The sequence below is a fragment of the Dryas octopetala genome, chromosome 5, assembly GCF_963921425.1.
Source record: "Dryas octopetala chromosome 5, drDryOcto1.1, whole genome shotgun sequence".
Classification (NCBI taxonomy): Eukaryota; Viridiplantae; Streptophyta; class Magnoliopsida; order Rosales; family Rosaceae; genus Dryas; species Dryas octopetala.
In genome coordinates this window covers 5160341-5184491 of record NC_141370.1, presented here as the reverse complement: position 1 = coordinate 5184491, position 24151 = coordinate 5160341, and the positions used below count along the sequence as shown (strand labels likewise).

General features: G+C 36.3%; 3 protein-coding genes across 5 annotated transcripts; 1 reads left to right on the top strand and 2 right to left on the bottom strand.

Annotated features, from left to right (window-relative positions):
• Nucleotides 1–1459: 1459 nt before the first annotated feature.
• On the bottom strand, nt 1460–11058 carry LOC147283718 (filament-like plant protein 3). Its single transcript, XM_086243065.1, has 4 exons — nt 10917–11058; nt 9144–9321; nt 7220–8577; nt 1460–2212 (listed from the first exon to the last, which is right to left on the bottom strand). Exons 1-4 carry the CDS (start codon nt 11025–11027, stop codon nt 2054–2056), a joined length of 1806 nt encoding a protein of 601 aa, XP_086099191.1. The 5' UTR covers nt 11028–11058; the 3' UTR covers nt 1460–2053.
• On the bottom strand, nt 10948–21857 carry LOC147283717 (filament-like plant protein 3). Of its 3 annotated transcripts, XM_086243067.1 has the most exons (6): nt 21601–21856; nt 20970–21043; nt 20595–20755; nt 18822–18999; nt 16898–18255; nt 10948–11077 (listed from the first exon to the last, which is right to left on the bottom strand). In XM_086243067.1, exons 3-6 carry the CDS (start codon nt 20703–20705, stop codon nt 11036–11038), a joined length of 1689 nt encoding a protein of 562 aa, XP_086099193.1. In that variant the 5' UTR covers nt 20706–20755; nt 20970–21043; nt 21601–21856; the 3' UTR covers nt 10948–11035. The 3 variants fall into 3 exon arrangements, with proteins under 3 accessions (XP_086099193.1, XP_086099194.1, XP_086099192.1); XM_086243068.1 differs by lacking the exon at nt 20970–21043 and having other exon boundaries at nt 21601–21857; XM_086243066.1 differs by lacking the exon at nt 21601–21856 and having other exon boundaries at nt 20970–21581.
• LOC147283716 (protein FAR1-RELATED SEQUENCE 5-like) lies at nt 21724–23776 on the top strand. The gene is made up of 3 exons (XM_086245571.1): nt 21724–21839; nt 22687–23053; nt 23135–23776. The coding sequence occupies exons 1-3, from the start codon at nt 21724–21726 to the stop codon at nt 23774–23776; spliced, it is 1125 nt and encodes a 374-aa protein (XP_086101697.1).
• Nucleotides 23777–24151: the final 375 nt, after the last annotated feature.

Sequence of the window (24151 nt, the reverse complement as noted above, 5' to 3'; positions counted from 1 at the left end):
TTCTAACTTTAGCATTGTGCTACGATCGTATGGGTTTAATAAGGAACGATGATGACAAAAGACTGAGTATTTAGCATCTTGAACTACCACTGATTTCTTGTAAAAGAAGGTTCAGCTGGTAAGGTTTGATGCTAGTCAATGCCATTTTTTTTCCCTTGGAAACACCTTCTCACCTATTGTACTCTCTTCTTTTACTGTATGTGTCATCTAGATGAAGGAAATTTGAAATTCCAGATCATAGTAAAAATGTACCTAGGTTAAATTTATGAACCTAATTATCTAAATGGTCGAGAACATGAAGTGAAGTGCCAACTGCCAAGCCAAATATCTGTTGGTTTCTTTGTTATAGCAAGGCACTGTACCTTCATAGATAGCAAAGTCACTCCAAATTTCTCTAGAATCTTTTGTTTTTTTGGAACCTCTTCAAGGACATAGAAGCTAAAGTAATTGTTCCCATATATAACTATCCTACAAAAAATTACAATATTTATGCATCTTTCCTATGAAAATTCATGAAGCATTTGATGATGTGGGTCAAAGGTAACAAACAGATAAAGATTGCCTTTTCAATAGGCTTCTATGTATATAAACACCATATTTCCATTCTGTATTGAAGCTTTGAGTTGAAACTTGAATGTGTTAGGACTTTCCCAGGTGAATCTCTATAATGATGCAATATATGAGATGCTTGAAACTTTTAGGTGGGGCTTGCAGATTAATGATCCTTATTTCTTAACAGGTAAAACCCACCTTTCTTTGACTGTTTTAAAAGCAATATGTCAAATGTTCAAGCTTAAGTGAGGACATGCCATTTTATGCACAACTCTACAACACCTGTCTGGCTAACTTCAGAATGTGTTATAAAGCACTCTATTGTATATAACAAAAAAAACCCTTCTTTGAGACTATGTGAAAGGTGATTGTGTAGGCACAGACAGCTGCCAAAACCAAAATACAAGGCAGCTACGTACTCTCAGTTGTAAAGAAAAATCATCAAGGTTGCTGCTGTTAATGGAGTACAAATAAATGTAGGCAAAAGTCAGAGTATTTCAAGTAATTCTTTCTCCGGTGGAAGGTAATGTTACTTTTACGAAAAATTGGTTTTTATGCTTGTAATAATGCTATGCTTACCAGATTAGAAAATGCTCGGCTCCATCTCCAAATAGAGAATTTTTCATTCCAAGTGTTAATTAATTTTTTATCTTATTTTGAATGAAAAAAAAAAAAAAAAAAATCATAGATTTGTGAAATGAGAATGGAGGAGTTCCTCCATCTGGGGATGGAGTCAAGCATTATTCTACCACATTTATTCATTAAATCTGTTTATCAAATAATGTGTCTTTATATGAGGAATTTTTTCATGTGACAGTCATACATAGTCTCTTTCTCAAAACATACATGTAAATTTCATCATATATATGTGATTCCTAAATGCATACTATGAAAGAGAAGTCACATATAACCATCACAAAAATTTTCTCTTTATATATGTCAATATCTTACTTTCATAAATAAATAATCTAGATTTGATCCATATTTAAATAATTGAAAGTTAGTGAGAGTATGAGTGGCCTCTGCTTATTATGGTCATTTGTGCACATGCTGTGCGTACACAATAAAATTTTATATGTTAGTATCACTATACATTCTTTCAACATCATTACATTGCTGCTCCGTATTTACCAACAAAATAAAAAATAAAAAAGAACATTACTCTTCCCCAAGAAGCACCATGTATGTAAACACAAACTGTTGATTCACGGGCATTGAATCCACAGTTAAAGATAACATCAAAAAATTGACCTGCTCTACAATGGAAACTTAAAACTATATGTTTTCTTCAATTTTTCTCATTATAATTCCACTTATTTTCATTTTCAGTCCTATTCTTACCTCTGGCGAAAAGCTCTCCAAATCCATTCAGCTCTTTTCAGAGGCAATGGTTGGGCTACTGATGATAGATGGCAATCCGTCATCAACAATCTTTGAAGGATTACCTATATCTGCTCCTTTCAAATTTATACTATCCTTGCAATATTCAGATCTTGGGTGTTTATGTGCAATGTATCCCTTCACCAATAATCTCTGATGGTCTCTCAGAGTCCATCAGGATGTCCTCCAGTGTAGCAAGTGACTTCAACTGTTGGCCAAGAGATGCAATTGTTTTCTGGCACTCTGAAAATTTATTCGCAGCCAATGCTAGCTCTTTCTCCTGCCCCAAACAAGAATACATCAACCCCAACATATACTAAAAATAATAGATAGTTGTAACATAATAATCTCATACTTCAGAATTGCATATAGCTGATCATGTCATTAGATGCAAGTGAACCAAAGTCCAGAGCCAAAGACTTGTTAGGGGCTTCACATTTATTTCATAATTCCACTAAAAGAATTGGTTTCATTTTGCCAATTATGTTTTGCAGTTTGCAAAACCTGAGCGTTCGTGTTAATTAAAAAAGGCCTATAAATAGGTAGTAGTACATAGTCTAGATAAAAAGTTGAGAACTGCTTCAACTTTGATCAAGAAAGTATCTCAGAATTTATAAAGCTCAAACCAAGTCACCCGGACGAGAGGAATGAGGTCAAGGCCTAAAGAAAAAGATTGTAGTCCTATGACAATTTGTGTTGAGAAGGGGTTACACCACTGTACAGCCAAGTTAGCCTGCGCGGAGAACTTAAGTGTATGTTAGGGGTCGGCAATGGGCCGGGCCGGGCTAGCCCGGCCCAAATTTTTCGGGTTCGGGCCGGGCTCGGGCTTGAATTATAAAAGCCCAATAGGATTTTCGGGCCGGGCCGGGCCGGGCTTGGGCTTTAATACACAAGCCCAAGGCCCGCCCATCGGGCTTTGGCTTGCGGGCTTGGAAGGCCGGGCCGGGCTAGGCCCGAACGGGCGGCCCAAAATGGGCCCAAAGCCTGTTTAGACACATATATATCTTCAAAAAAAATATAGAATTTTGGCTATGTTGTGATTTGAACATGGGACCTCACATAAAAAGGTTCAACTCTCAACCAACTGAGCTGACTAGTTTATTTGTCAAGTTTGTGAATCAAAACATATTTAATAGCTCTTTCGTTTGTTTACTTCAATAAATTATTAATATGTTTATTAAGTTATTATATAATACTATTATGTTAGTAATAGTGTGATACCATAAATAATAAACTTTTAAAATTATATACAACATTACAACTATATAAAACATAAATGTACATATGTTTTATTATATATTTTATTACATATTTTTATAAACCAACGATGCAATTGTGTTGTCAACGATCTAAACTGTTCAAAGTTTAGTTCCTCACTCAAAGATAATTCGTGCAAAAAATTAGCTCAATCGGAGATGTAAAAGTGACATAATGTTGATCTAATTAATGAATGATCGTGGTTTTTCTAATGATGATCAAATGGGTAGATGAATTTCGATTTAGCCGATTTTTTGTACGAATGATCTTTGACTATGAACATAGAAAATGAACGGGTCAGATTTTTGAAATCACGTTGTGGTCTTCATAATTATGGAAACAACAAGATTTCAACGGGACAGTTATTAGAATTATATTCTTCAAGTGTATTTATATGTAGAAGCTCACATATCGATCGTGTTTTCAACAATCCGAACCGTTCAAGTTTTAGTTCCCCACTCAAATAGATTTGTTGCAAAAAATTAGCTTAATCGGAGATATAAAAGTGGCGTAACAGTGGTCGAATTAATGAACGGTCGTGGTTTTTCTAATGATAATCGAGTTGGTAGATGAATTCCGATTTAGCCGATTTTTTGTAAAGATGATCTTTGACTATGAAAATAGAAAATGAACGGTTCAGATCGTTGAATTAATGAATTGACGATCGTGGTTTAATAACTTTAATTATAGTTGTATATACACATATACATTTATGTTTTATTATAGTTGTAATGTTATATATAATTTTAAAAGTTTATTATTTTATTATTTATGGTATTACATAGTTTACACTATTACTATTTACTAACATTATAGTATTATATAATAACTTAATAAACATATTAATAATTTATTAGAGTAAACAAACGAAAAACCTATTAAATATGTTATGATTTCCAAATTGGGCTTTGGGTCGGGCTTTGGGCGGGCCTAAACGGGCCGGGCTTCGGGCAGCCCATGGGCTTCAAGGGGATGGCCCAAGCCCAACCCAAGAGACTTTCGGGCCGGGCCGGGCCGGCCCAAATTTCGGGCCAAATCGGGCTTCGGGCCTAATGGGCCGGGCGGACTTCGGGTGGGCTTTGGGCCTTGGGCTTTTTGGTGAGGCCTAGTGTATGTAATGAGCCAAAGACCTAATTTCAAATCAGAGAATTGTTAGGCCAAGAAAGAAACTTCCTTGGCTGAGACTCTTTCTATGTTATAAACAAACTCAAACTTCGAAGTTATGTTTAGTTGTTAAGAACAAATAAAGAGATAATAGTACAAGTGAATTCAAACTGATTACCAGCACCAACCTTAACCACATTGATCTTAATGTTAACAAAGAAAATCATATTAAACTTAAGACAATACATGTGCAAGTTTAAGTATAGAAGCATGAGGATTCAACCCAAAACCAATTGGCAATAGGTGGAGAGGCCCAGCACATTGTATACTGTAGTGCAAGGCTTCACATCTGATGTGGGATATGCTCTCAACCATGGATGCGAATATCAGGCGTATCACCCATATTGATAGAGGGGATGAAAGGATTTCTTCTCTGGAAGGTGGCCAGATACTGGCAGTAAAAAGAAGGAAAACTTCCGATATTTGAAGATGAAAATGAACATTTTTGCCAAAACAAAGAAAAGCAGAGGAAGGAGGTGAAACTTATTGGTTAGATCATCCCAGCAGAGGAAGAAGATGATCAGTTTTTCAAAAAGTAAAAAATAAAGAAGATGAAGAGTCTGCCGGAGCCATGGAGTCTCGAACAGTGGAGAAAAATGCACAGGCCTAAATGAGGAGCATCTACTGCTCTTTCTATTTCTAGGACTTATTGTTCTTTCCAAAAAAAAGAGTCATTTTTTAGTATTTACAGCTCTATCTTTTTCAATGTTAGGCATTTAATGCTTCTCATCCTAAAAAAAAGTATAGTAAGTGTTAATTACTGTTATGTTTTATCTCATTAATTAGTGTTATTTGTCATGTCATTATTTATTGTTACTAGTGTAAATTAAATTTAAATTATTATGTAAACTGTTGTCAAGGATTGAAAATTCAATGAACTAAAAATGTTCCACATTAATGTTGAAATTTCAAAATCATAATTGTTATCAAGGCCAACTCTATTCATCCTATATCATAAATTTTATTAATTTTGCACTCTTTTATGAAATTTACTTTAATACATGTACTGGTGATTGATTTATACTTCCTAAGGTTTCATTAAAAATTTATAAGTGACGTCACTAATATTGATATCGATATCGAAATACCCATCAATATGTCCATAAATTTGAGTACCTATATTTTCATCCTTGCTCTCCACACACTCCCTCACATGTGGCCTGACTTGAGCAAAACACGTGGACAACTTATATGAGGTGACGTGGGAGCACGTGTGACCTTGGGCCTAACATATGGATTGTCTGCTCTAATACCATGTGAAAGTATGAGCATCCAACCCAAAACCAATTGGTAAAGAGTGGAGAGACCCAAAAATTTATAAATTATAAGATAAGGCTTCATATTATTACTTCAATATAAAAAAAACAAACTTTAGAAGTATGGAGACACTAGTTTGGCTTGGTAAACCAAACTTAAACCAATACTATGTTATGGGATGAGAGCTTGGCAGAGCTAACAATAACTACAAAACTAAAGAAAAATAAACTAAGAGAATTACAATAAACTTGTAAGTCTAGAACTTTGTAAGAAAATATTGAAAGCAAAATTGCAAGAATTGTTGAAATGTTAGTATCTTGAGTGTGTGGGCTCTGGCTTCCTTTGCCTGTGCTGCTTCACCTCTACCTATAGGGCTTAGGAAGCCCCCCTAGATGGTAGGCCATATTTGGGCGTAATCAGCAGATCCACTATGATTCTTGCCTTTTGCAGACCAAAATCTATTTCACTTCAATCTACTAGGGATTCTTTCCTTGTATGGGCTTGATTTGAATTCATTGCCTTGGGGCAAAAGGTCGGTCGTGCCCTAGGCCATGTGAAACGCTCTAAGTATTTATAGCGCGTATGTCCACAAAGGGTGAATAGAACTATGGATCTAGATGTCCTCACTGGACTTAGTAATCTTGCTAACAAATGAATCCTAGGAAGGTATTAGGATTAATTGGAGGCAGCCTTGTCATCTGTTGTCTAATCTGTTCCAAGAAATTCACCATTAGTACCAATCCTCTTTATAACATACATATGGAGCCAAGAGTAGTGATTCTACCAAAAGATCCTAAACACGGGCCGTGCTTCAGCTTTCTTGTGTGCCACCTTAGACAACACTTGCCTTGACTAGCTTCGGCTGTTGGGCTTATGCCATATCCTACTCAAGATCTTTCAGCCATGCTGCACTTAACAAAAAGACTCGCTACATCTGGGCCTACTATGATGACGTGAACCACAGTAACTTTAGCTCAAACACATTGTCAAACGAAAAATATTGTGAAGAAGCAGATTGATATCTGATTAACCATATGAACCACATGATTTGGGCAGAAGCTCTCACGTTCATAGTTTTAATTCATCCTTGCCACTCTCCCAATCCCAATCATATAGAGTCGCCTGAATTCTAATCTTTCATTCTTTTCAATGATATGCAGTATCTCCTATTATTTTATTTTATTTTTGATCTTTTATATTACTTCTTTTCAAGTTGGTCTTGGTAATCCTTGGTCTTTTTCTTTCTTTCTTTTTTGTGAAAAGCCTCTTGGTCTTTTACTAGTCTTATTTGTTATAGGTTCACCCAATGGTCTACATTGTGTATGTCTATACCACCATAAGCCTGATTCTTTTTATATTATCACTAGTAGGTACAACTCCCATTGCTTACCCTATAGATTGATTTTTAGTTGTCTTTCTACTCACTCCTACGATCCATCTGCATTCCCATTTACACTACATTTTTCTTACTTTGTCTTCAATGCCAGCATTCATAGTTCCATCTAATATAAACTGAAACTTGGTTGTTGCACTTGTTTAAATATTAGTTTCTTTATTCATTCTAAATAAAATGCAATTACCAATTTTTAGAGTGTCCAAGAAAACTGACCTGCTTTAGCTTCAATTCAACATTAGTACTAGCCAAACGATGGAGCTCAACCTCACGCTGGATCTCAGCTTCATGTTTCATACTTAATAGCTCATTCTCCAATTTCTGGCATTTGGCCAGATTTTCAGCTGACAAAGCACGCTCCTTCCAAATCTCTTCTTCTAGTGAACCAACTTTTAAAAGCAAGGAGTTCTGTTCAGTTTGAAGAGCTCTTAGTTGCGACTCTGCCACTTCTCTCATTGTTTGATAGGCCTTTAATTCTTCATCTGCAGCACACTTTGAGTCATTTGCAAGAGTCAACTGTCTTTGACAGTCTTCCAACTTCATATCGGCCTCCACTAGTTGACTTTGTGATGTCTCAAGCTGTTTTTGGCACTCAGCCAGAGTCATCTCAAGTTCTACTTTTTCTGCCTCCATCTTCTCTAACTCCCCCTCAAGTTCTGAAGTTCTTTGAATCATGGTTTCAAGTTCAGTTTTTAAAGGGTTTTCGCCAGTGATAGGTTGATCTGATACAATTCCTGCCTCAAGGTAATTGTTTGTATTTTCTGTATCTGGCAATGCAGCAAGCCTTTCCATTTCAAGAAAATCATCCATGAGATTGATTTCTACAGAAGGGACCATAAGAGTTTTTCCAAAATCCTTCACGGTCTTAAATTGATCAGGTTCTGTGATTAGAGCAGATGCCCGTAAATCTGACTGGCTTGAATCACATTCACTTGGCTCCAAGCCACTCACTTTGTGTGTATCTGATTCAATTGCCAGTACCCTCTCCCCACTATCTGACTGGCTATCTGTAAAATATTCCAAGTAAACTGAGGATGTACTAAAGGATTTGAGATCATTAGCAGGCAATGCTTTGCGAGCCAAGGCTTTTATCCTACGACACTCAGCTTCAAGCTTCGCCACCCTTTTAATGCTCTCTAGATGTTGCTTACTGGCTGTTTCAGCAGTTTGGGTGCTCAAATCCCTCTCAATAGTCCTGACTTCTAGCTCCTTGACTCGAGAAAGGAGCTTAAGTTTAAGAGCAGAGTTCTCTTTTTCAGTAGCCTCAAGCTTTGAGCGCAGATCAAAATCAATCAAGGCAGCTGCTTCCGTTTTAGCAGTTTGAAGTTGTGCTTGGAGCTCAACCAACTGACTCTCAAGCATGGACTTCAAACATTCCCATTCACGAGTTTTCTTGGCAACAACTTCATTGGTATTCTTGTCTTGCTCTTCTCTTGCCTGTCGAAGCTGCCTCACGCATTCTTTCAGTGCTCCATCAAGATGACCAACTCGGTCTTCAAGAGCTGAGTTTTTCAGATTTACAGCCTCAAGTTGCTGCTTTAAACCTAACACTTCATTTTCAGCCTTCTCCCAGCCTAACATTTGAAATGGAAAAGAGAAACAACTAATGAGACCATTTTCAGAATAAGGAAAGGTAATAAAAGGTAAAAGTATCTATAACATACCATTGACCCCTAAACGAACAGCTCAGCAACACCCAATATTTTCCATTTCTATAAACTCAGGGCACCCATTCTAGAAAAACTTGAAGAAGAATAAGATGAGTGAACCTCCTCTAGAAAGATTAAGAATATGACTTTCATGAAACTCTCGGTCTTGAAAAATGAAAATTATTTCCTCATCATCTAGTCATAGGCAGATTAAATAAGTATAAGAAAAAAAGGGTATGTTCTCATTAAATATTATCGTAATAAAATGTGCCCAAAAAGAGGAAGAAATTGCAGTGGAGAACCCCTTTTACTTCTATTTATGTTGTTTACATGTTTTCTCTAATATAGGATATCTATGTTGGCACTCCCATCCTTAACGTTGTTTTTTTCAGAGTAAAGAATATACATTCTGCACAAAAGATTCAAGAGGTATCCAAATTTCCAACTGAAGTTAATGTAAGGGAACAAAAGGAAAGCAGAAAAGTTAAAACCTGAGACAGCTTCCTCTGCAACTTTAGCGTGCTGCTTTACCAAGTTATCTTTCACACTACTGTTAAGAAGAGCAGCTGATAATTTCTCCGTCAAAGTCTCAACAGTTCCATTTACTTCATCATTGAGTGGAGATTTAGAAGTGACTTCTGGTGATTGAGTGCTATGAGTTGGGTATGCCTAATGTATAAAATAATTAGACTTTATTCAACCACATCACATAAACAGACAAAAAGAAAAAAAGAAAATATAAAATAATTGTTGGCCTACATCATTACAGATTGATGGGTTCTTAAGCTTTTGGGAAGTGGGAACAATAATAAACCAACAAAACTTATCATGGTGTCAAATCAAGAGATCTAGACCCTTGTAATTGAAACCTCCCAATTTCTGTAAATTTCATGCGCTGGGCTCTTGAAGAGAGGCCCACACTTGAGCAGATGTGTTAGAACATAAAATAATTTTGGCCACATACTACCAGTTTAAGTTTTTGGAAATAGTGATGAACTCACAAAACTTATGAAATGCAATGCATGCACCATATGAAAGGAAAAAAATATTTATAATACAAGCACACAAAGCAATAAACTCAGTATACAGGTCATCTGGAACATGCGCCAAAAAGATTAGCCATAAACTATAATTGAAATGATTTTCCATTTTAAAGACCAAGAAACAACCACATATTGAATTTTAAAGCACTTCATTTCAGTGCAAGGTTCCACTCAAGTAATCCACAATAACTCCAAGAAAAAAGATCATGCAAAACAGATATGAAATTTCTTGGTTGGTATACTTTACAACTCAAAAATTACAAAAAACTCCTATGAGTAACTAAAAGTACTTGATCAATTCCCAGATCAAGTATTCATTGCATAGGGCTGTTTGTTCCTTTATTGTGTTTACTTCCACAATTTGGTGATCACTAAAGATAAATACATCTGGACAGTTAGAGAATGTTAAATCATGTGAAGATAGAAAGGACGAGATGGAACCAAGAGCAAAGATAACAGGAATTGTCTGGTAGGTGCTTGATGTTGTTTAAAATTGAACAGAAATGAAAAATTGGCGCTGAAGATAATTAAAGGTGTATGATGAGACAAAGAAATAAGTTGAAATATTCGACCAAAAAAAAAAGGGAAATGAGTAGAAAGACGATAAGGGCTGAAAGGCAAGTAGATATATGGCAAAATCAACCAAGAGGATACAAAAAGAAGTATCAATAAAAATCATTAAAAGAAAGAGATCAAATGAAATATTGAATCAATAAACCACAAATAATAGCATGACCACATGGAGAATCTAAAAATCTCAGGCAAAATGCTGAATTAATCTATCTTGTTGATCTAAATAAAATTTGAAAAAACTTGTTAGACTTTCCTTGATTAGAATAAAAAATAAAAAATAAATAAAAACCCTACTATAATAGTCCATAAGGGTTAGCCTATGATATCCATTGGGTCCCTCATATCCAATTATGTTTCAGATCATTGAAACTCAATGCAGAGTGAACTCCACAATGTGTCCCTAAAATCTATCTAAAATAAGGGATCCCTTAGTAGGAGCTCTCTGCATACAAGAGAGAGAGAGAGAGAGAGAGAGAGAGAGAAGGGCAGAAATAGTTTTATGCAATGAGAAGAAACAATGATGATTAAGTAACAACCAACTTAATCCAATTAGGCAAGAAAATTTCCAAATGTCATACAATTCAATAATACAATTAATCAAAAGGCAGAAGATTGAATTGGTTTCAGAACAAAGTCAATGTCAACTACCTGATCATCAGAAAATCTTTCAGAATAAGAAGATATGGATCCTGAACTCTCGGTCTCGCCGGGACTCTTCTCTGATGACTTCCTTCGCCATAGCCGACTGCGCCTGTCCATCTTGAAATTCAGCAGTGCAACATCTCAGTATCCCCCCACAGAGACTTCACCTACATTATCATGAAACCATCAATGCAACATTGGAAAGCACCACACAACGGCAAGACCCCTGACATATCTGAGTATTAAAATCTGGGAAGGTTCAAATCCATCATAATTTAAAACCCAGTTCTGTCTTGCAAATGAGTTTGGTCTGTATAGGAAATTCTGAGCTTCTAAAATGCAAAAGAAAATCCAAAGCAGCCAAAAGATCAACCTAATTACCTAAACTGCCGGACCAACAAGGGGATTTTCTGGTAATTGATTCACAGCTTTGCTTAGAATTCACTTTGTCCGATCTAACCTCAACCAACCAAAAATGGCATATTAAGAAGTTAATAATATAAAATTGGATGGGTGCAAAACGTATCATTAGGATGGAGAATCTTGTGACGCTATTTTGAAGACTATGTTTCTCGGTAATAACTTAAAACACACAACTCGACCACTAGCTTGATGGGCACCTACCCAAGTCCCCAATTTCACGCCATTGTAGGACTATAGTCCATATGATAGAAGATATATATGAGAGAGAGAGAGAGAGAGAGAGAGAGAGAGAGAGAGGACCACAGGCTTGTGTGAAATAGATAGATACCTATTTCAAAATATCTAGCAGAACGAAGAAATAACAAAGATCCAGTTCAAAGCATCACGGAAATATAAGAAATTACCAATACCCATTTCCAAATATGCGAAAATTCAGAGACCCATCAAAAATAAACAATGAATTATGAGCGCACACACACTGACAGAATCCGATTGCCTTTGATATGCAAAGACTGAGGCCATGAGACCAAAAGGATTTAATTAAAGCATTCAAGCAAAAGATGAGCTGGATGGTAAGAACAAACAACCTCCACTGCCGAGATCTGAGGCATGTCGGGAGACGAAACAAGTACGGAGAATTTTCAAATAGTTTCCACCTAATTTTTCTGTTTTGAAGAATATTAATGAAAATATTCTTCAATAATAGGGCCATGGGAGTATGGGAGTTGGGAGTTGGGACCATGAGATTGTCAATAGTGAACGTGAAAGAGACCAAAATTGCTTTTCTGAGCTCTGCTGCTTTGTCTTCTTCCTTGACTATCAAATGGTGGTAGCGACATTCCCGCCCATGGATGCGGGATTTCACTGCTATCCATCATTCTTGATAATTAATACTAATAATTAGTATTAGTATTAATCTACTCTTTGATGGACTCGATAATCAACCCATCATCCATTAAATGCTTTCATCTCTGTCTTGCTTCGGGATAAAAAGTAATAATCTTTTACAAATGTTAGTGAGGACTATAGTCATATTAGGGGTCGGCAATGGGCCGGGCCGGGCTAGCCCGGCCCAAATTTTTCGGGTTCGGGCCGGGCTCGGGCTTGAATTATAAAAGCCCAATAGGATTTTCGGGCCGGGCCGGGCCGGGCTTGGGCTTTAATACACAAGCCCAAGGCCCGCCCATCGGGCTTTGGCTTGCGGGCTTGGAAGGCCGGGCCGGGCTAGGCCCGAACGGGCGGCCCAAAATGGGCCCAAAGCCTGTTTAGACACATATATATCTTCAAAAAAAATATAGAATTTTGGCTATGTTGTGATTTGAACATGGGACCTCACATAAAAAGGTTCAACTCTCAACCAACTGAGCTGACTAGTTTATTTGTCAAGTTTGTGAATCAAAACATATTTAATAGCTCTTTCGTTTGTTTACTTCAATAAATTATTAATATGTTTATTAAGTTATTATATAATACTATTATGTTAGTAATAGTGTGATACCATAAATAATAAACTTTTAAAATTATATACAACATTACAACTATATAAAACATAAATGTACATATGTTTTATTATATATTTTATTACATATTTTTATAAACCAACGATGCAATTGTGTTGTCAACGATCTAAACTGTTCAAAGTTTAGTTCCTCACTCAAAGATAATTCGTGCAAAAAATTAGCTCAATCGGAGATGTAAAAGTGACATAATGTTGATCTAATTAATGAATGATCGTGGTTTTTCTAATGATGATCAAATGGGTAGATGAATTTCGATTTAGCCGATTTTTTGTACGAATGATCTTTGACTATGAACATAGAAAATGAACGGGTCAGATTTTTGAAATCACGTTGTGGTCTTCATAATTATGGAAACAACAAGATTTCAACGGGACAGTTATTAGAATTATATTCTTCAAGTGTATTTATATGTAGAAGCTCACATATCGATCGTGTTTTCAACAATCCGAACCGTTCAAGTTTTAGTTCCCCACTCAAATAGATTTGTTGCAAAAAATTAGCTTAATCGGAGATATAAAAGTGGCGTAACAGTGGTCGAATTAATGAACGGTCGTGGTTTTTCTAATGATAATCGAGTTGGTAGATGAATTCCGATTTAGCCGATTTTTTGTAAAGATGATCTTTGACTATGAAAATAGAAAATGAACGGTTCAGATCGTTGAATTAATGAATTGACGATCGTGGTTTAATAACTTTAATTATAGTTGTATATACACATATACATTTATGTTTTATTATAGTTGTAATGTTATATATAATTTTAAAAGTTTATTATTTTATTATTTATGGTATTACATAGTTTACACTATTACTATTTACTAACATTATAGTATTATATAATAACTTAATAAACATATTAATAATTTATTAGAGTAAACAAACGAAAAACCTATTAAATATGTTATGATTTCCAAATTGGGCTTTGGGTCGGGCTTTGGGCGGGCCTAAACGGGCCGGGCTTCGGGCAGCCCATGGGCTTCAAGGGGATGGCCCAAGCCCAACCCAAGAGACTTTCGGGCCGGGCCGGGCCGGCCCAAATTTCGGGCCAAATCGGGCTTCGGGCCTAATGGGCCGGGCGGACTTCGGGTGGGCTTTGGGCCTTGGGCTTTTTGGTGAGGCCTAGTGTATGTAATGAGCCAAAGACCTAATTTCAAATCAGAGAATTGTTAGGCCAAGAAAGAAACTTCCTTGGCTGAGACTCTTTCTATGTTATAAACAAACTCAAACTTCGAAGTTATGTTTAGTTGTTAAGAACAAATAAAGAGATAATAGTACAAGTGAATTCAAACTGATTACCAGCACCAACCTTAACCACATTGATCTTAATGTTAACAAAGAAAATCATATTAAACTTAAGACAATACATGTGCAAGTTTAAGTATAGAAGCATGAGGATTCAACCCAAAACCAATTGGCAATAGGTGGAGAGGCCCAGCACATTGTATACTGTAGTGCAAGGCTTCACATCTGATGTGGGATATGCTCTCAACCATGGATGCGAATATCAGGCGTATCACCCATATTGATAGAGGGGATGAAAGGATTTCTTCTCTGGAAGGTGGCCAGATACTGGCAGTAAAAAGAAGGAAAACTTCCGATATTTGAAGATGAAAATGAACATTTTTGCCAAAACAAAGAAAAGCAGAGGAAGGAGGTGAAACTTATTGGTTAGATCATCCCAGCAGAGGAAGAAGATGATCAGTTTTTCAAAAAGTAAAAAATAAAGAAGATGAAGAGTCTGCCGGAGCCATGGAGTCTCGAACAGTGGAGAAAAATGCACAGGCCTAAATGAGGAGCATCTACTGCTCTTTCTATTTCTAGGACTTATTGTTCTTTCCAAAAAAAAGAGTCATTTTTTAGTATTTACAGCTCTATCTTTTTCAATGTTAGGCATTTAATGCTTCTCATCCTAAAAAAAAGTATAGTAAGTGTTAATTACTGTTATGTTTTATCTCATTAATTAGTGTTATTTGTCATGTCATTATTTATTGTTACTAGTGTAAATTAAATTTAAATTATTATGTAAACTGTTGTCAAGGATTGAAAATTCAATGAACTAAAAATGTTCCACATTAATGTTGAAATTTCAAAATCATAATTGTTATCAAGGCCAACTCTATTCATCCTATATCATAAATTTTATTAATTTTGCACTCTTTTATGAAATTTACTTTAATACATGTACTGGTGATTGATTTATACTTCCTAAGGTTTCATTAAAAATTTATAAGTGACGTCACTAATATTGATATCGATATCGAAATACCCATCAATATGTCCATAAATTTGAGTACCTATATTTTCATCCTTGCTCTCCACACACTCCCTCACATGTGGCCTGACTTGAGCAAAACACGTGGACAACTTATATGAGGTGACGTGGGAGCACGTGTGACCTTGGGCCTAACATATGGATTGTCTGCTCTAATACCATGTGAAAGTATGAGCATCCAACCCAAAACCAATTGGTAAAGAGTGGAGAGACCCAAAAATTTATAAATTATAAGATAAGGCTTCATATTATTACTTCAATATAAAAAAAACAAACTTTAGAAGTATGGAGACACTAGTTTGGCTTGGTAAACCAAACTTAAACCAATACTATGTTATGGGATGAGAGCTTGGCAGAGCTAACAATAACTACAAAACTAAAGAAAAATAAACTAAGAGAATTACAATAAACTTGTAAGTCTAGAACTTTGTAAGAAAATATTGAAAGCAAAATTGCAAGAATTGTTGAAATGTTAGTATCTTGAGTGTGTGGGCTCTGGCTTCCTTTGCCTGTGCTGCTTCACCTCTACCTATAGGGCTTAGGAAGCCCCCCTAGATGGTAGGCCATATTTGGGCGTAATCAGCAGATCCACTATGATTCTTGCCTTTTGCAGACCAAAATCTATTTCACTTCAATCTACTAGGGATTCTTTCCTTGTATGGGCTTGATTTGAATTCATTGCCTTGGGGCAAAAGGTCGGTCGTGCCCTAGGCCATGTGAAACGCTCTAAGTATTTATAGCGCGTATGTCCACAAAGGGTGAATAGAACTATGGATCTAGATGTCCTCACTGGACTTAGTAATCTTGCTAACAAATGAATCCTAGGAAGGTATTAGGATTAATTGGAGGCAGCCTTGTCATCTGTTGTCTAATCTGTTCCAAGAAATTCACCATTAGTACCAATCCTCTTTATAACATACATATGGAGCCAAGAGTAGTGATTCTACCAAAAGATCCTAAACACGGGCCGTGCTTCAGCTTTCTTGTGTGCCACCTTAGACAACACTTGCCTTGACTAGCTTCGGCTGTTGGGCTTATGCCATATCCTACTCAAGATCTTTCAGCCATGCTGCACTTAACAAAAAGACTCGCTACATCTGGGCCTACTATGATGACGTGAACCACAGTAACTTTAGCTCAAACACATTGTCAAACGAAAAATATTGTGAAGAAGCAGATTGATATCTGATTAACCATATGAACCACATGATTTGGGCAGAAGCTCTCACGTTCATAGTTTTAATTCATCCTTGCCACTCTCCCAATCCCAATCATATAGAGTCGCCTGAATTCTAATCTTTCATTCTTTTCAATGATATGCAGTATCTCCTATTATTTTATTTTATTTTTGATCTTTTATATTACTTCTTTTCAAGTTGGTCTTGGTAATCCTTGGTCTTTTTCTTTCTTTCTTTTTTGTGAAAAGCCTCTTGGTCTTTTACTAGTCTTATTTGTTATAGGTTCACCCAATGGTCTACATTGTGTATGTCTATACCACCATAAGCCTGATTCTTTTTATATTATCACTAGTAGGTACAACTCCCATTGCTTACCCTATAGATTGATTTTTAGTTGTCTTTCTACTCACTCCTACGATCCATCTGCATTCCCATTTACACTACATTTTTCTTACTTTGTCTTCAATGCCAGCATTCATAGTTCCATCTAATATAAACTGAAACTTGGTTGTTGCACTTGTTTAAATATTAGTTTCTTTATTCATTCTAAATAAAATGCAATTACCAATTTTTAGAGTGTCCAAGAAAACTGACCTGCTTTAGCTTCAATTCAACATTAGTACTAGCCAAACGATGGAGCTCAACCTCACGCTGGATCTCAGCTTCATGTTTCATACTTAATAGCTCATTCTCCAATTTCTGGCATTTGGCCAGATTTTCAGCTGACAAAGCACGCTCCTTCCAAATCTCTTCTTCTAGTGAACCAACTTTTAAAAGCAAGGAGTTCTGTTCAGTTTGAAGAGCTCTTAGTTGCGACTCTGCCACTTCTCTCATTGTTTGATAGGCCTTTAATTCTTCATCTGCAGCACACTTTGAGTCATTTGCAAGAGTCAACTGTCTTTGACAGTCTTCCAACTTCATATCGGCCTCCACTAGTTGACTTTGTGATGTCTCAAGCTGTTTTTGGCACTCAGCCAGAGTCATCTCAAGTTCTACTTTTTCTGCCTCCATCTTCTCTAACTCCCCCTCAAGTTCTGAAGTTCTTTGAATCATGGTTTCAAGTTCAGTTTTTAAAGGGTTTTCGCCAGTGATAGGTTGATCTGATACAATTCCTGCCTCAAGGTAATTGTTTGTATTTTCTGTATCTGGCAATGCAGCAAGCCTTTCCATTTCAAGAAAATCATCCATGAGATTGATTTCTACAGAAGGGACCATAAGAGTTTTTCCAAAATCCTTCACGGTCTTAAATTGATCAGGTTCTGTGATTAGAGCAGATGCCCGTAAATCTGACTGGCTTGAATCACATTCACTTGGCTCCAAGCCACTCACTTTGTGTGTATCTGATTCAATTGCCAGTACCCTCTCCCCACTATCTGACTGGCTATCTGTAAAATATTCCAAGTAAACTGAGGATGTACTAAAGGATTTGAGATCATTAGCAGGCAATGCTTTGCGAGCCAAGGCTTTTATCCTACGACACTCAGCTTCAAGCTTCGCCACCCTTTTAATGCTCTCTAGATGTTGCTTACTGGCTGTTTCAGCAGTTTGGGTGCTCAAATCCCTCTCAATAGTCCTGACTTCTAGCTCCTTGACTCGAGAAAGGAGCTTAAGTTTAAGAGCAGAGTTCTCTTTTTCAGTAGCCTCAAGCTTTGAGCGCAGATCAAAATCAATCAAGGCAGCTGCTTCCGTTTTAGCAGTTTGAAGTTGTGCTTGGAGCTCAACCAACTGACTCTCAAGCATGGACTTCAAACATTCCCATTCACGAGTTTTCTTGGCAACAACTTCATTGGTATTCTTGTCTTGCTCTTCTCTTGCCTGTCGAAGCTGCCTCACGCATTCTTTCAGTGCTCCATCAAGATGACCAACTCGGTCTTCAAGAGCTGAGTTTTTCAGATTTACAGCCTCAAGTTGCTGCTTTAAACCTAACACTTCATTTTCAGCCTTCTCCCAGCCTAACATTTGAAATGGAAAAGAGAAACAACTAATGAGACCATTTTCAGAATAAGGAAAGGTAATAAAAGGTAAAAGTATCTATAACATACCATTGACCCCTAAACGAACAGCTCAGCAACACCCAATATTTTCCATTTCTATAAACTCAGGGCACCCATTCTAGAAAAACTTGAAGAAGAATAAGATGAGTGAACCTCCTCTAGAAAGATTAAGAATATGACTTTCATGAAACTCTCGGTCTTGAAAAATGAAAATTATTTCCTCATCATCTAGTCATAGGCAGATTAAATAAGTATAAGAAAAAAAGGGTATGTTCTCATTAAATATTATCGTAATAAAATGTGCCCAAAAAGAGGAAGAAATTGCAGTGGAGAACCCCTTTTACTTCTATTTATGTTGTTTACATGTTTTCTCTAATATAGGATATCTATGTTGGCACTCCCATCCTTAACGTTGTTTTTTTCAGAGTAAAGAATATACATTCTGCACAAAAGATTCAAGAGGTATCCAAATTTCCAACTGAAGTTAATGTAAGGGAACAAAAGGAAAGCAGAAAAGTTAAAACCTGAGACAGCTTCCTCTGCAACTTTAGCGTGCTGCTTTACCAAGTTATCTTTCACACTACTGTTAAGAAGAGCAGCTGATAATTTCTCCGTCAAAGTCTCAACAGTTCCATTTACTTCATCATTGAGTGGAGATTTAGAAGTGACTTCTGGTGATTGAGTGCTATGAGTTGGGTATGCCTAATGTATAAAATAATTAGACTTTATTCAACCACATCACATAAACAGACAAAAAGAAAAAAAGAAAATATAAAATAATTGTTGGCCTACATCATTACAGATTGATGGGTTCTTAAGCTTTTGGGAAGTGGGAACAATAATAAACCAACAAAACTTATCATGGTGTCAAATCAAGAGATCTAGACCCTTGTAATTGAAACCTCCCAATTTCTGTAAATTTCATGCGCTGGGCTCTTGAAGAGAGGCCCACACTTGAGCAGATGTGTTAGAACATAAAATAATTTTGGCCACATACTACCAGTTTAAGTTTTTGGAAATAGTGATGAACTCACAAAACTTATGAAATGCAATGCATGCACCATATGAAAGGAAAAAAATATTTATAATACAAGCACACAAAGCAATAAACTCAGTATACAGGTCATCTGGAACATGCGCCAAAAAGATTAGCCATAAACTATAATTGAAATGATTTTCCATTTTAAAGACCAAGAAACAACCACATATTGAATTTTAAAGCACTTCATTTCAGTGCAAGGTTCCACTCAAGTAATCCACAATAACTCCAAGAAAAAAGATCATGCAAAACAGATATGAAATTTCTTGGTTGGTATACTTTACAACTCAAAAATTACAAAAAACTCCTATGAGTAACTAAAAGTACTTGATCAATTCCCAGATCAAGTATTCATTGCATAGGGCTGTTTGTTCCTTTATTGTGTTTACTTCCACAATTTGGTGATCACTAAAGATAAATACATCTGGACAGTTAGAGAATGTTAAATCATGTGAAGATAGAAAGGACGAGATGGAACCAAGAGCAAAGATAACAGGAATTGTCTGGTAGGTGCTTGATGTTGTTTAAAATTGAACAGAAATGAAAAATTGGCGCTGAAGATAATTAAAGGTGTATGATGAGACAAAGAAATAAGTTGAAATATTCGACCAAAAAAAAAAGGGAAATGAGTAGAAAGACGATAAGGGCTGAAAGGCAAGTAGATATATGGCAAAATCAACCAAGAGGATACAAAAAGAAGTATCAATAAAAATCATTAAAAGAAAGAGATCAAATGAAATATTGAATCAATAAACCACAAATAATAGCATGACCACATGGAGAATCTAAAAATCTCAGGCAAAATGCTGAATTAATCTATCTTGTTGATCTAAATAAAATTTGAAAAAACTTGTTAGACTTTCCTTGATTAGAATAAAAAATAAAAAATAAATAAAAACCCTACTATAATAGTCCATAAGGGTTAGCCTATGATATCCATTGGGTCCCTCATATCCAATTATGTTTCAGATCATTGAAACTCAATGCAGAGTGAACTCCACAATGTGTCCCTAAAATCTATCTAAAATAAGGGATCCCTTAGTAGGAGCTCTCTGCATACAAGAGAGAGAGAGAGAGAGAGAGAGAGAGAGAAGGGCAGAAATAGTTTTATGCAATGAGAAGAAACAATGATGATTAAGTAACAACCAACTTAATCCAATTAGGCAAGAAAATTTCCAAATGTCATACAATTCAATAATACAATTAATCAAAAGGCAGAAGATTGAATTGGTTTCAGAACAAAGTCAATGTCAACTACCTGATCATCAGAAAATCTTTCAGAATAAGAAGATATGGATCCTGAACTCTCGGTCTCGCCGGGACTCTTCTCTGATGACTTCCTTCGCCATAGCCGACTGCGCCTGTCCATCTTGAAATTCAGCAGTGCAACATCTCAGTATCCCCCCACAGAGACTTCACCTACATTATCATGAAACCATCAATGCAACATTGGAAAGCACCACACAACGGCAAGACCCCTGACATATCTGAGTATTAAAATCTGGGAAGGTTCAAATCCATCATAATTTAAAACCCAGTTCTGTCTTGCAAATGAGTTTGGTCTGTATAGGAAATTCTGAGCTTCTAAAATGCAAAAGAAAATCCAAAGCAGCCAAAAGATCAACCTAATTACCTAAACTGCCGGACCAACAAGGGGATTTTCTGGTAATTGATTCACAGCTTTGCTTAGAATTCACTTTGTCCGATCTAACCTCAACCAACCAAAAATGGCATATTAAGAAGTTAATAATATAAAATTGGATGGGTGCAAAACGTATCATTAGGATGGAGAATCTTGTGACGCTATTTTGAAGACTATGTTTCTCGGTAATAACTTAAAACACACAACTCGACCACTAGCTTGATGGGCACCTACCCAAGTCCCCAATTTCACGCCATTGTAGGACTATAGTCCATATGATAGAAGATATATATGAGAGAGAGAGAGAGAGAGAGAGAGAGAGAGAGAGAGAGGACCACAGGCTTGTGTGAAATAGATAGATACCTATTTCAAAATATCTAGCAGAACGAAGAAATAACAAAGATCCAGTTCAAAGCATCACGGAAATATAAGAAATTACCAATACCCATTTCCAAATATGCGAAAATTCAGAGACCCATCAAAAATAAACAATGAATTATGAGCGCACACACACTGACAGAATCCGATTGCCTTTGATATGCAAAGACTGAGGCCATGAGACCAAAAGGATTTAATTAAAGCATTCAAGCAAAAGATGAGCTGGATGGTAAGAACAAACAACCTCCACTGCCGAGATCTGAGGCATGTCGGGAGACGAAACAAGTACGGAGAATTTTCAAATAGTTTCCACCTAATTTTTCTGTTTTGAAGAATATTAATGAAAATATTCTTCAATAATAGGGCCATGGGAGTATGGGAGTTGGGAGTTGGGACCATGAGATTGTCAATAGTGAACGTGAAAGAGACCAAAATTGCTTTTCTGAGCTCTGCTGCTTTGTCTTCTTCCTTGACTATCAAATGGTGGTAGCGACATTCCCGCCCATGGATGCGGGATTTCACTGCTATCCATCATTCTTGATAATTAATACTAATAATTAGTATTAGTATTAATCTACTCTTTGATGGACTCGATAATCAACCCATCATCCATTAAATGCTTTCATCTCTGTCTTGCTTCGGGATAAAAAGTAATAATCTTTTACAAATGTTAGTGAGGACTATAGTCATATATCAGCAGTGCTCTGCTGCCAGACGTCTGGGAGGAAGATTTTGCGCGACTGATACATCTCAGCCGCTTATTGGCTTTTAATTGAATCTTGTGGCTAGTAATTCATGTAGTGTTAAAATAAAATAAAATAAAAATCCTTTTTTCTCTCTCTTGCCCACTCTCTCTCCTGCCCAGCTGCCCTATCTGATCCCGTCTTTTGCCATTCTCCCAAAATTCCAACAGTTTTCTCCCGCCTTTTCCCTCTCTCCCTCTCGCGTTCGTCAAAAACCCACGTCTGTTAATAACTTAAATTGGTGCGGGTATGCTTTTCCATCCTTCAAAAAGCTCTTCTTTGTTTCATCAAGACCAATATAATGTATTTTGTTACTGTTAATTCAAAGTTCATAATCTTTCTTCCAGTGATTTATCTACAAAAATTGAAAATCTTGTTAGGGAAAAAGAGATGTTATTATTGCTAGAAATAACTCTGTATTAGAAAAAAGAGGGGTAAAAAAACCTACAGACTTCCTACGTTCTTTAAAAAGAAAAAATTATGAATTTATGATTAAGTATTCTTTATCATGCATTTTTTTTTTGTTAATACTATTTGTACAAATGTTAAATTACCTTTTCTCTTATTAACTCTGTTTTACCAATTAGGATGGAAGAACAATCTGTGCCTAACTTGTATACTCCCCAAGTTTCAGAGAATATAAAACCCAAAGTTGGGCAGGAATTCAATTCAGAAGATGAGGCATATGCTTTTTATAATGCATATGCAAAAGAAGCTGGTTTTGGTACAAGGATGGATTCGAGTAAGAGGAATAAGGCTAGTGAATTAATTTGGAAGCAATATTGTTGTTCCAAAGAAGGCAGTAAGGATGACACCTATCAGAAGAAAAAGAAAATTAAAATGGATAACAATGTTGAAAGCAACTTTGTCAACTCTGGGAGAAATAGAGGAATACAGCGTACAGGTTGCATGGCAAAGATCACCATATATAAGGGTCGCTCATCAGACAAGTGGGTTGTTAGTACATTTGTTGAGGACCACAATCATGCACGTACATCTCCAATCAAAGTTCATTTATTAAGGTCACACTGAAAGGTGTCGGAAGTGAAGAAGGTTTTGACAAAGCATTTTGCTAGTGTAAATGTTTCTACCAGTCAGCAAATTGGTATAATGGAGATTGAAGCAGGTGGGATTCAAACTGTTGGGTGCATTGAAAAAGACATTAGAAACTATGAAAGAGATTTGAGAGAAGAATTGAAAGGATATGATGCAGAAACATTATATGAGTATTTCATGGCTGAACAAGAAAAAAATCCCTCTTTTTATTTTGTGTTTGATAAAGACGATGAAAACCGAATGACTCGTTGTTTTTGGGCTGATCCCACTGCTAGAAGAGCATACAATTTTTTCAGGGATGTAGTGGTGTTTGACACAACATACAACACTAATAAGTATAGCATGATTTTTGCTCCACTTACCGGGGTTAACCACCATGGTCAAACCATAATCCTTGGCTGTGGCTTTTTGAATGATGAGAAGACAGAGTCCTTTGTTTGGTTATTTAAGCAATGGCTCAAGGCTATGCCTAAGGGTCCTCCCCAGATTATCATAACAGATCAAGATCCAGCAATAGCAAAGGCCATAGTTGAAGTTCTTCCATTAACATTCCATCGTTATTGCATATGGCATATCATGAACAAATTTTCAGAAAAGATTGGACCAGTCAAGCATCAATAGTCTTATCATTCTTTTAAAGCTAGTGTATGGGATTCTGATACTCCAGAACAGTTTGAATCTAGTTGGAAAGATGTTTTGCACAGAAGTAAATTGGAAGATAATGAATGGCTTTGCACAATGTATGAAATTCGTAGCAGATGGGTCCCTGCATATGTCAAACACATATTTTCTGCAGGAATGTCGAGTAGTCAAAGAGCTGAAAGTTCTCATTCATTCTTTAAAAGGTATATTTCAAAAAATCATTCATTGATGGATTTTATCACACGATTTAACAGGGCACTTAGGCACCAACGACATAAGGAGTTGATTTCTGACCATGTGGATATTAATGAAAAGCCAAAGCTGTTATCTTATTTTCCTATAGAGAAGCAGGTG

Bases quoted from the DNA above. Each gene is read 5' to 3' on its own strand.
- LOC147283718 (XM_086243065.1), bottom strand. From the start codon at position 11,027: ATGGACAGGCGCAGTCGGCTATGGCGAAGGAAGTCATCAGAGAAGAGT. The intron at 9,322-10,916 runs GTAGTTGACATT...TTTATACATTAG, and splicing joins AAAGATTTTCTGATGATCAG to GCATACCCAACTCATAGCAC. The intron at 8,578-9,143 runs GTTTTAACTTTT...TTCAAATGTTAG, and splicing joins TGCAGAGGAAGCTGTCTCAG to GCTGGGAGAAGGCTGAAAAT.
- LOC147283717 (XM_086243068.1), bottom strand. From the start codon at position 20,705: ATGGACAGGCGCAGTCGGCTATGGCGAAGGAAGTCATCAGAGAAGAGT. The intron at 19,000-20,594 runs GTAGTTGACATT...TTTATACATTAG, and splicing joins AAAGATTTTCTGATGATCAG to GCATACCCAACTCATAGCAC. The intron at 11,078-16,897 runs GTCAGTTTTCTT...ATGATAATGTAG, and splicing joins TTGAATTGAAGCTAAAGCAG to GTGAAGTCTCTGTGGGGGGA.
- LOC147283716 (XM_086245571.1), top strand. From the start codon at position 21,724: ATGGGAGTATGGGAGTTGGGAGTTGGGACCATGAGATTGTCAATAGTG. The intron at 21,840-22,686 runs GTGGTAGCGACA...TTTACCAATTAG, and splicing joins TCTTCCTTGACTATCAAATG to GATGGAAGAACAATCTGTGC. The intron at 23,054-23,134 runs GTTGTTAGTACA...TCACACTGAAAG, and splicing joins GTCGCTCATCAGACAAGTGG to GTGTCGGAAGTGAAGAAGGT.